Here is a 12,500-nt window from a genome sequence, read left to right as displayed (position 1 = left end):
GGATTGGAATAGAGAAAGGGATAGGAATAGAGATAGGGATAGGAATAGAGATAGGGATAGGAATAGAGGTAAGGATAGGAATAGGAATAAAGATAGGGATATGGAAAGGAGTAGAGATAGGGATAGGGATAGGAATAGAGATAGTGGTAGGGGTAGGGATGGGGATGGGGATGGGGATAGGGATAGAGAGAAAACCGAAAATGAAGAGCGAGAGAATGAGATCTGAGGAAGAAAGAAAATTGGGAGAGGCTAAATGAAGGGAATGTGAAGAGAGAAAGAGGGCGAGAGGAAACGGAAAATGGAGTGGAGATGGAAAGAGGGAGGCAAAGACAGGGAGAGGGCGAGAAGAAACGGAAAGTGGAGAGTGGAGACATTCAAGGTGACATTTCATGATATTCTTTTTGCCTCCAGATATGTTTACAGCGCATCCTGTCATTGCAACATTTTCGACGCGTCATGCGCAATGATTTATGCCCCTTTGTCAGCAAAATGACGCTTTGAACGAGAAATCTCATGCCTGAAGGTCACTGTTTCTTCAAACAGAATTTTATGGGAATGCATAAAAAATGACATTCTATTTATATGTAAAATCTGAATATGCAAACTTCTATTCTCGTAGGTTGTGATATGAGCCATAATTTAGAAAAAAAAAAAAATGTGTTAGTGCCAATTTTCAAGAACAAGGGAGATGTACAAATTTGTTGCAACTATAGGGGGATAAAACTGTTGTGTCATGCAATGAAGATATGGGAAAGAGTTGTAGAAGCGAGACTGCGGAGAGTTGTGAGGATCAGTGAAGAACAGTTTGGATTCATGCCAGGGAGAAGCACAACAGATGCAATTTTTGCTCTTAGGATGTTGATGGAAAAGTACAGGGAAGGACAGAGGGAGCTGCATTGTGTGTTTATTGATTTAGAAAAGGCTTACGATCGGGTTCCGAGAGAAGAGCTATGGTATTGCATGAAGAGCTTGGGAGTACCAGAAAGGAATGTGAGGGTGGTGAAGGACATGTATGAAGATAGCATGACAACAGTAAGGTGCGCAGCTAGAATGACAGAAGGTTTTGGTGCGGGGGTGGGACTTCACCAGGGATCGGCTCTGAGCCCTTTCCTATTTGCGGTTATCATGGACAGACTGACTGATGGGATAAGACGGGAAGCCCCACAAACTATGTTGTTTGCTGATGATGTAGTAACATGTTCCGAAAGCCGAGTGGAAGTGGAGACAGAGCTAGAAAGATGGAGGTATACACTAGAGAGGAGGACTGAGTATATGTGTCTGAATGGAGGTGGTGAGGAGTCAATAAGGCTACAAGGGGGGGTAGGTGGCAAAGGTAGAGGAATTCAGGTACTTAGGGTCAACAGTACAAAGTAATGGAGACTGCGGTAGGGAAATAAAGAAGAGATTGCAAGCGGGCTGGAATGGATGGAGGAAGACTGCAGCAGTGATATGTGATAGGGACCACATAGGTGCGGCAATTTGGGGAAAAGGCACAGGAAGCAAGGCATGTGAGGAGGAGGGATGAGGATTATGTGGGGAGGAGGTTGCTGGATATGGAGGTACCCGGAAGGAGGAAGAGAGGGAGACCAAAGGGAAGGTACATGGATGCTATAAAGGAAGACATGGAAGCAGTAGGTGTAACTGAGGAATGCGCAGAAGACCGAGCGCGTTGCAGAAAGAAGGCCCGCTGTGGCGACCCCTAAATGGGAGCAGCCGAAAGAAAAAGAAAAGTAGAACCTACTTAAACGTCATCCTATTTCTGATCGGTTTATTTTTACCCCGGGAAAAATATGGAAGCCTGTGGTTCTGAAATGCAGGACATGACAATCACATAATACTGTACTTTATGATGATATATACATATGGATATGTTAACAAATTATCATGTGAATTTTAGCGGCTACCGAAACAAGACAGCTGATCACAAACATAAACAGATAAGAAGTTATATGGGTTCTATTAATATAAGTATTAGTAAAAGAAAAAAATATCCATGGACAATAAGATATGTTGGGTAAAACAAGGTATTACAGAGAGTAAAATAGTTGTTTTGTACCCTGTAAAAATCATATCTTTACTCAGCAGTAACCTTAAGTCTAACTATAAGGTCCCCTTAATGTCATTCCAGTCTTAGTTGCGTTTTTCAGGATCGTAGCTCCGACGTTAAACGAAATTCCGGTGTAGTTTCAAGTGGTGTGAGTTACTGATGGTAGTAATGATATAACTTAGTCCATGTCAGTACTCAGCAGAAATGCTTTCTACATAGCTCATCTCACGTAGCTATTGTGTGCCTGGGAAATACTTCTGTCTGCGAGTGAAAGGGAAAAAGAACTTGTAACATAGAAATGGTAGTTAGAAATAAATGGTAATATATTATAGAGATATATAGAGAGAGTAATAGGGAAAGAGAAAGAAAGTGTGGGGAAGGGGAAGAAAGAAAGGGAGAAAGAAAAGGGGTATAGAAGAGGGAGAGAAAGACTGAGGGGAACCGAGAGAGGGAGGGAGGGAGTGAGAGAGAGAGAGAGAGAGAGAGAGAGAGAGAGAGAGAGAGAGAGAGAGAGAGAGAGAGAGAGAGAGAGAGAGAGAGAGAGAGAGAGAGAGAAATATCAGAACGATTGAGAGATAGACAAATAGAAAAACGTCAAAAAAAAAAAAAGGACGACAGAAGTAATACTAAAGACAAAATCCCCCTTCTCCCCCAGGCGGCGAGGGCGTGGGCGGCGACTCCAACAGCAGCGCCCATGACGAAGGCAACGGCAGCTGCCACAGCGAGGGCCACGAGGGCGGCATCCACCTCATGTCCTTCCGGTGGCACGAGGTCGGAGTCTACTACACCGTCACCACCTTCGTCATCGTCGCCGGCCTCTGCAAAGTTGGTGCGTCAACGGCTTGCCAATTGATGTTGTTATTGCGATTATTATTGTTTATATTATTTTAATTATCATTTTTTTATTATTGCTTTTACCGTCATCGTCGTCGTCATCCTTTTCATCATCATTATGGTCGCCATCCCCACCCCCCCACCACCACCACCACAATCACCTTCACCATCATCAATATCATCGTCATTATTGCCATTGCAGTCCCTGCCCATTGAGAAAGAGTTCAACAACCTCTGGGTCATTATCGACAACCTCTCAAAGGGTCGTTCGATGACCCACGTGGACTCTTCAGTGCCTCAGGAGTTATTGCTTGTTTGGGATCGTTAGGATGTTTAAATTTATTTTCTTTCATTTAAGTGTAATTTTAGTGTTGATTTATTTTTGTTGAAAAAGAGATTGAGAGATACAGAGAGACAGAGGCAGAGACAAAGGCAGAGTCATATGCAGAGACAGAGGCAGAGGCAGAGGCAGAGACAGAGACAGAGGCAGAGGCAGAGACAGAGACAGAGGCAGAGGAAGAGACAGAGACAGAGACAGAGACAGAGACAGAGACAGAGACAGAGACAGAGACAGAGGCAGAGGCAGAGACAGAGACAGAGATAGAGGCAGAGACAGAAACAGAGGCAGAGACAGAGACAGAGACAGAGACAGAGACAGAGACAGAGACAGAGGCAGAGACAGAGACAGATGCAGAGACAGAGGCAGAGACAGAGACAGAGACAGAAGCAGAGCCAGAGACAGAGCCAGAGCCAGAGACAGAGACAGAAACAGAGGCAGAGACAGAGACAGAGACAGAGACAGAGCCAGAGGCAGAGACAGAGGCAGAGGCAGACAGAAACAGAGACAGCCAGAGCAGGCAGAGGACAGAGACAGAGACAGAGACAGAGACAGAGCCAGAGCAGAGCAGAGACAGAGGACAGAGACAGAGCAGAGGAGAGAGACAGAAACAGAGACAGACAGAGGCAGAGAGAGAGACAGAGAGAGAGACAGAGAAAGAGAAAGAGAAAGAGAGAGAGAGACAGAGACAGAGACAGAGACAGAGACAGAGACAGAGACAGAGACAGAGACAGAGACAGAGACAGAGACAGAGACAGAGACAGAGACAGAGACAGAGACAGAGTCAGCGACAGAGGCAGAGAGAGAGGCGGAGACAGAGACAGAGAGGCAGAGACAGAGGACAGAGACAGAGGACAGAGCAGAGGCAGAGACAGAGACAGAGACAGAGCCAGAGCCAGAGCAGAGACAGAAACAGAGCAGAGAGAGACAGAGGGCAGAGACAGAGAGAGCCAGAGAGCAGAGACAGAGACAGAGCAGAGCCAGAGACCAGGCAGAGGCAGAGGCAGAGACAGAGCCAGAGACAGAGACAGAGACAGAGCAGAGACAGAGGCAGAGAGCAGAGCAAACAGGAGCAGAGGCAGAGACAGAGACAGAGACAGAGCCAGAGACAGAGACAGAGACAGAGACAGAGCAGAGCAGAGCCAGAGACAGAAGGACAGAGGCAGAGGCAGAGACAGAGACAGAGACAGAGACAGAGACAGAGACAGAGACAGAGACAGAGTCAGGAAGAGACAGAGAGACAAGGAGAGACAGAAACAGAGACAGAGAGAGGGACAAGGAGAGACAGAAACAGAGACAGAGTCAGAGTCAGAAAGAGACAGAGAGACAAGGAGAGACAGAAGCAGAGACAGAAACAGAGTCAGAAAGAGACAGAGAGACAAGGAGAGACAGAAACAGAGACAGAGAGAGGGACAGAGACAGAGACAGAGCCAGAGGCAGAGAAACAGAGACATAGACAGTGGCAGAGAGACAGAGACAGAGACAGAGACAGACCAGAAGAGGCAGAGACAGAGACAGAGCAGACAGAAACAGAGCAGAGCAGAGACAGAGGACAGAGACAGAGACAGAGACAGAGACAGAGGCAGAGACAGAGACAGAGGCAGAGAGAGAGACAGAGACAGAGACAGAGACAGAGGCAGAGCAGAGAGCAGAACAGAGACAGAGACAGAGACAGAGCGACAGAGCCAGAGGACAGAAACAGAGCAGAGCCAGAGCCAGAGACAGAGACAGAGACAGAGACAGAGACAGAGACAGAGACAGAGGCAGAGACAGACAGAGCAGAGCCAGAAGCAGAGACAGAGACAGAGACAGAGACAGAGGCAGAGACAGAGACAGAGACAGAGGCAGAGGCAGAGGCAGAGACAGAGACAGAGACAGAGACAGAGACAGAGACAGAAACAGAGCCAGAGCCAGAGCCAGAGGCAGTGACAGAGGCAGAGACAGAGACAGAGCCAGAGCCAGAGGCAGAGACAGAGACAGAGACAGAGACAGAGACAGAGGCAGAGACAGAGACAGAGACAGAGGCAGAGACAGAGACAGAGACAGAGACAGAGACAGAGACAGAGACAGAGACAGAGACAGAGACAGAGACAGACAGAGACAGAAATCAGACAGAGACAGAGACAGAGACAGAGACAGAGGCAGAGACAGAGACAGAGACAGAGGCAGAGACAGAGACAGAGACAGAGACAGAGACAGAGACAGAAACAGAGGCAAAGACAGAGACAGAGACAGAGACAGAGACAGAGACAGAGACAGAGGCAGAGACAGAGACAACCAGACAGAGACGGCTAACCAGCTAGTCCAGGGATCCTCAACCCAGAATCTGTGATGAGCTTCCTCAAACGTGGCAGAAAAGCAGTGCTTCTGAAGTCGCAGTGTAGATTAGGATTAGAAATTCGTAGCATTAAAAATTTCTACGTCCATAATCCCAAGATAATCAAATAATTATTATGATGATTAAAAGGATAACAGTAGTGAGAATGAGAATGAGAATGATGAAGATGAAGGTGAAGATGAAGATGGAGATGATGATGATGATGGTGGTGAAGATGATGGTGATGATGATGATGGTGATGGTGATGATGTTGATGATGGTGATGATGATACTAGTGGTGGTGAAGATGATGATGATGATGGTGATGATGATGATGATGGTGATGGTGATGATGATGGTGATGATGGTGGTGATGATGGTGATGTTGATGATGGTGATGTTGATGATGATGGTGATGATGATGGTGGTGGTGAAGATGATGATGATGGTGGTGGTGAAGATGACGGTGATGGTGATGAACCTCCTACAACGACGCATTAATCTTTAAATAGTTCCGCTCAGCCACACAATGGTCATTACGACAATTTACACGGAACTGCAATCAGTGTCCGAATACACAATGCGAGGGACGAATTACGAAATGCATATTTAATCCCTGGCCCCCGAAGACCAGGGGAAGGGGAGTCTGAAGAGGGGGAGGCAGCGGGCGTGTGTGAGGAGGTATTTTTGTCATGGGATCTAAGTAGGACTCTCTAGGGAGATCCTTACGGACCTGCCCCCTACTTACGAAATGTCCAAATGGCCATAAAAATAACAGGCAAAGTACCATATGTCCTCCTCTAGTAATGCGATGGGGTGAAATATTATTATTAATCTTCATTATTATTAACATTATTATTATCATCTACAGTTTTATTATCATTCTCATCACAGGCACAACTATTGTATTGATAGTTATATAACGAATTCATACGGCAGATTGATATACTATATCTTCTCCTAATAAATTATTCGTGTTATTAATTCTGCCCTACATCATGCTCCAGTATTACGTTCAGAAATGTTTACTCAACTTCAAAGGTTAACTCCTGTTTTTTGTTTTTGTTTTCGTTTTTTTAAATCTAATTTTCACGAATTACTCAGATGAATACTCCATAAAATAGAAATATTATATATTTGTATGTGTATATCTATCAAGGTCCAATGACGAAAAGGTCTTAAAAGTCGGTATTTTTCCACTCGGTAGATTTTAACGCGCATACAAACTCACATTTCAAAATTGTTTTTTTCTATATTTTGATTCAGAGAAGAACAACCAATCTTGGAAATTCGCGAGAACAATGACTCGATGAATGGCCATCATAATCATTCGCATGAATTTTGGATAACACCCTCGTTCCAGGATAGTATTGCCATAAATCTAAGATTCCCTCGCACGCAATGGCCATCAGCTACCCGTCCCAGACACATTTATTTTACTCTTTCATTTGCCATTTGAACAGCAAAAGGCTTTCTGAAACAGGAAAACCTTTTTTGCCTGAATTGTGAGAGAGATTGAAGTGTTCTAAGAGCAGTGATGGAAGGCCACGATTCTCATCTGCGAGTATGTTTGTGAATCTTTTTGTGTATGTTTAATCATGATGAAACTATTTTTGTATGGTTAAGTACTTGAAATCAGTACTGTAAAGTCTGTATTGAAAATAGCGACTATATGAAATTATCAAAGCTAATATATAGATTCGATAACCAAGGCATGTGGCTATTTTTATTTATCGTTCACGATTATACCTGCTGGAAACTATAGGTTTACACTTAATAGTCAGTCGGATAGATACACATAAATCTACGTAAATGTGATAAATAAGTCCGAATGAACTCGCTGTTATCCAAATTTGATACTCTTACAGAATCAGAACATTCACTGGCAATCATTTCAGTTTGGCTTAATGTAACATTATTCTTGAGTAAAATTCGTTCAGATTCACTGGCTATTATATGTTTTATCCAAATATATATCCACTTTGTTAATAAATTTCCATCCCATTCACTTGCTATCATGTAAGTTTATCCTACTGAATATTCGTTCTGTTGTCGGATTCGACGAGATCCTCTGACTATCATAAGATTTCATTCCGACCTATTTCCAGCCTGTTACCATGCCAACCCAAAACCCATCAGGTTCCCTCGCAGCGACATAAGTTAATCCTACTATCCTTCCGCTGCGTTGCAGTATTCCATCAGATCCACTGGCTCTCCAACAAGATCCCGGAGTCGTGCGTGCTGATCATCCTGGGCGTGCTGCTGGGCGTCGTCGTCTTCTTCACTGTCGAGTTAGTACCCGAGGCAATCCTTCTGCATTGTGCTGTTGGCATGTCAACTCAGGACAACATGCTCATGATGAGGATCTTTTCAAACGTTTTTAATATATTTTTTGTCTCGTGCTAAGTATAAGCTTAGTTGTTTTGTTTTTTTGTTTTTTGTTTTGATATTTTTTAGGCTTTTGCTGTAGTTAGTGGGAGTTTTTATTTTTGTTAGAAGAGAAGGAATACGTGGATATCAAGATGATCTGTGAAACGTTGATAATCGCTTTAACAAAGAGTTGAATGTTTCTTATATTCTAAAGCCTGTCTATCCTGCAATTATCATGTGATTTTTTTTCTAGAAGAGTTTAGGATTATGCAAGCAGATAAAAACCATGTACTATCACTCCCAGGCCTGGCTGTGTGATGTTTTACTCAGCAACGAGTGACGTAGAAAGGTGGGGCGTTCCTCCAGGTTTATTCTGCACCAAATGGCTTATTTTGGGCTTTTGACCTCTTGTGACGAGAACAGGGCTTGGGCATACAGGCAAAGACTATATGCGTATATAGTCTTTTCTACAGGCCAGTCAGTGCCTTCTCAACTCTGTAGCAGTCACGTGGTCACCACAAAATAAAGATTTCCTTGTCGAGGGAAACGTTAGGTTGAGTTGCATGTTACACTTTCGTGACCTAGACGTCATACATGGCCCGGGAAAAATCTTCGTTCTAGAACTCACCTTTGGTCATTTGGAACTGTGTTAAGGCTTTCATGTTATCTAGCAAAGGGGCATATTTGTGAGAGGGTTTTTGTGGCCTTAATTCATTAAAGATACAGCGAGGTGACGAAAGAAAGATACCCACTATACGGTCAGTTACACAGTAGAACAGTGCATCTAACCAATCCATATATATCCGTGTATTTTTTTAACTCTGTGAATCAAATGGTAATGCAAACCACACAGAATCACCAGAAACCACAGTACAAAATACAAGTTTTAGAAATTGGAAGTTTTATATCGTAGAGAAGGATATTTCCTCATAGTGGTTAAGACTAAAAGATTGTCAGGTATGTATACTATGAAGGGTAGGCTAATTAGTAAAGGTATTTAACACAAATACAGGCAACTCCATCTGCCAATTCCGAATAGGACTTCTATTCACGGTGTTAATGTTCACAATGTTCACACTACAGTTCCTGTTTTGCTTGTCACAAGGACTTACACTTGCATTTTGAAATCCACATAAAGGCTTTTATTCTCAAAATCTTTGTAATATATTTTGTGCATCCAGAGGCCTTTGTTGTACTTCATCACATCACTCGCATTTATACACGTTCTTCTTGAGTGCTCTCTGATATATGAGTGAATATTTGTAATTGCAATCATTATTACAGACTTTATGTACCCGCTGCACACGATTGGTGTATTTGTGGCTTAAGGCATGACTTCATTGAATGATATTTTGTCTGTATTAAAATGTGCAATATTATCACTTCTTTGACCAGCAAGCGTTTTTCTGTACCGTCTGAATGAGGGATAATCCACATTCAGAGTTCCATTGAAAATGAAATTCAGACTTGATCAATCAACTATTTAATTTCTACACAATAGTTTGCATTCGGAGCTTATTATACATGCTTTCATCACAATTGCTGTCTGGCACTGACAAGCAACCAGTGTGATTTTCTTTAATATTACACTTTGATAAGGATCTGTGAATCAAAGCTGCCGTGGCAAGCCGGAGGTAAGTAAAGGCCAGCAGTAATGTTTGCATACGTAAGTTTCTTACAAAGAATTTTGTCAACTTTAACACTTTAGGAATTCAGGATTTTCTTGCTTTGAACTAGTGTTATCCAGATTGATATGTTTATCAATTTTACCTTCAAACTTTTTTCAAGTGAACAATGATTTTGTGTAACTTATTGAAAATAGTCACGTTAGAAAGGAACAGTAAAGAATATCTGAAGAAGCCATACTTTTTTAAATATATTTTAGTGCCCCACCTTTTACCATGCTAGAAGGACACGTTATACAATTTTGTAGTACGTTAGTCTCTTGGTTGTATAGATTACTACCATTCAAATAGTCCAGCTCGAGGCAAGCACCATCAATATATTCATACATTTATATATAGAAAGGTATTCTCTCTTACCTTAAAAGTATTTTGGAACGCTGTATGCCCTTGACAGCAGCCTGTACCTTACCACCAGTGCGGTAACTGAGTTCCAATACTGACACTCTCCCTCCGCCGCAGTGATGGCAACGGCACCTCGTCGTGTAGCTACAACTTCGAGGTTCCTCACTTTACTTCGGACAAGTTCTTCTTCGTTCTACTACCTCCGTAAGTCGTTTTTGATATTAGAAATTATTTAGTTTTATTTGGTTTCAAACTGCGAAATGAAATGATAGATGAAATGGCTTGGTATTTGTTTAGAACCCTGCAACTTTTTTCTTTTTTTTCGTTTCTTAGTATTCACTGATGGATCCGTGTAGTGTTTGTGTGGCTTAAGTTCCTACAAAGGATTTTTAGAGAATACCAAAATAAATCTTTGCCCTTTTCTCATTGTGCTTGTTATTGAAAAGGTCATACAAGCATGGCATGGAATGCTTGCCCAAGAATGTATGATCTTTTAACTGTAGTTTCTAACTCTCCTCCCCGTCTATCGAATAAAGTGTTTGCAACCAATTAGAACCAAGCAATATCCAGTTACATAATAGATTCCACTTTTATCATTCCTGTTTATTAATTCATACCAAGCATGAATCGTTTATTAAAAAAAAATACAAGTGCATTTTTCATTTGTCTTATAAAATCCCTTTTTGTTAATACCATGCATGGATCGCATATCAACATATCCAACTGCATCAATTACTCGTCTTACAATATCCCTTTTTGTCAATAGCATCATCTTAGAATCAGCATACTCTCTCCATGACCGCGCCTTCTTTGACAACCTCGGCACAGTCCTCGTCTTTGCTGTCATTGTGAGTACTCAGGTTTAAATACTGTATATTTCGCTCTAAGTGAATAGGGCTCGCTGTGACAAATGCAGGAAGACGATATAAATGAGAATGATTAACACCAAGAGATGTGATTGACGCGTTTCCATCAGTGAGGTTTTAATCGAAACTTCTCAACCGTGTGTTGTGAAGTTTTACGTTCTCATTCATACATTTTTCTAGCATTATCATAGTTTGTATTGAAGGAGCTTTTGAAAAGTGCCCGTGAATTGAATTTTAAACGGTGTTCCAGAATTTCAGAACACTGACATGGGAAGTCGTGGCTAGTTTTAAGAATATCTAGGTGTTTTCACTGAATGATTACATGTTTGTAGTTCATGTCACTTACAAGTAGCTATTGTAATTCATGTGTATATACTGATCAGTTGTGTTTCTTTCCAGGGAACGCTGTTCAATATCTTCACCATAGGTTTGTATACTATATAGTATATAGTATGATGATGTATGGAATGAGATTTTGCTTCTATGATTACAAAGTGTAAATAGTGTCAATTTCTCTATTTTATTACACGTATTTCCAGGTCCAGCTCTGTATGGTGTTGCACACGGAGGGCTAATGGGCACTATTGCTATTGGGTAAGTACAGAATATGCATGCGAGTGTGTATTTCTGTGCGTATCTACAGCTATGTCCAGCTGTGTGACGACTATTTCAGCGGACACATTAAGTTGCAGTAGATGTGTACCTGACCATTTGGTGATCAGTGCTCATCTCTTTGACAGAATTTATCCTATTAATTTGAACAGGGCATGTAATGCTAGCGTTGCCAACAGATCCAAAAAAAATATACTATACAAAACAATTGCATATTGATTTAAATTAATATATGTTTTCCACGGACGGATATATGCGCGAGGGCACCTATCATTATGTATGTATAAACACACACACACACTTCAAAGGAAAACCACAAAATACCTTCAGCGACCCTCAAATACACCACTCATACCTAGGGAAACCACAAAGGAAACAAACCACAAAGGAAACAAACCACTAACTCTTCTCGTTGTTCCAGCTTCACAGAGACCCTGGTCTTCTCCTCGCTGATCGCGGCCGTGGACCCGGTGGCGGTGCTGGCCATTTTCCAAGAGCTCGGCGTCAACAAGGACCTGTACTTCCTTGTCTTCGGGGAATCTCTTCTCAATGGTCAGTGGAGCAAGACGGGGTCGTCTGGGGGTGGGGGGGGATTTGTGTTCGTGAATTTTATTGGTGTTTCTTTCTGTACTTGATCTTTGTTGGTTTAATCCATTTGATCATTATTGTTATCATGTTATAACGATAGCAATGATGATGCTAATGATGCTACTACCGCTACTGATACTACTACTACTACTACTACTATTACTACTACCACTACTACTAAAACTACCACTACTACTACTACTACTACTACCACCACTACTACTGCTACTACTACTATTAAAACTACTATTAAAACTACTTTTAAAGCTGCTACTACTACTACTACTATTACTACTATTTTTACTATTATTACTACCATTAGTACCAGCATCATTTCTTTTATCATTATTATCGTTACAATAATAGCAATGCTCACGATAAGGATATTGATAATGATAATATTATTTTATATGATGTGATGATGGTAATGATGGTAATGATGGTAATGATGGTGATGATGTTGACACGTTAACAAATGAAAGTTTCAGTATCATTATATGCA

General features: G+C 41.8%; 1 protein-coding gene across 1 annotated transcript in view; it reads left to right on the top strand.

Annotated features, from left to right (window-relative positions):
* LOC122248528 (putative Na(+)/H(+) antiporter nhx-9) overlaps positions 1-12,500 on the top strand; it is a 107,499-nt gene that overhangs the window by 70,161 nt on the left and 24,838 nt on the right. Inside the window, exons 3-9 of the mRNA XM_086534089.1 lie at positions 2,703-2,876; positions 7,727-7,826; positions 10,050-10,136; positions 10,699-10,780; positions 11,198-11,225; positions 11,338-11,392; positions 11,832-11,962. Of these exons, the coding sequence (XP_086390215.1) occupies positions 2,703-2,876; positions 7,727-7,826; positions 10,050-10,136; positions 10,699-10,780; positions 11,198-11,225; positions 11,338-11,392; positions 11,832-11,962 (657 nt within the window). The remainder of the gene's footprint in view (positions 1-2,702; positions 2,877-7,726; positions 7,827-10,049; positions 10,137-10,698; positions 10,781-11,197; positions 11,226-11,337; positions 11,393-11,831; positions 11,963-12,500) is intronic.

Source organism: Penaeus japonicus, unplaced genomic scaffold, assembly GCF_977035675.1.
Source record: "Penaeus japonicus unplaced genomic scaffold, GWHDUDI00000001_assembly GWHDUDI00000040, whole genome shotgun sequence".
NCBI classification, from domain to species: Eukaryota; Metazoa; Arthropoda; class Malacostraca; order Decapoda; family Penaeidae; genus Penaeus; species Penaeus japonicus.
The sequence above is the reverse complement of the archived record's forward strand: the minus strand, read 5'-3'. Positions and strand labels throughout refer to the sequence as shown.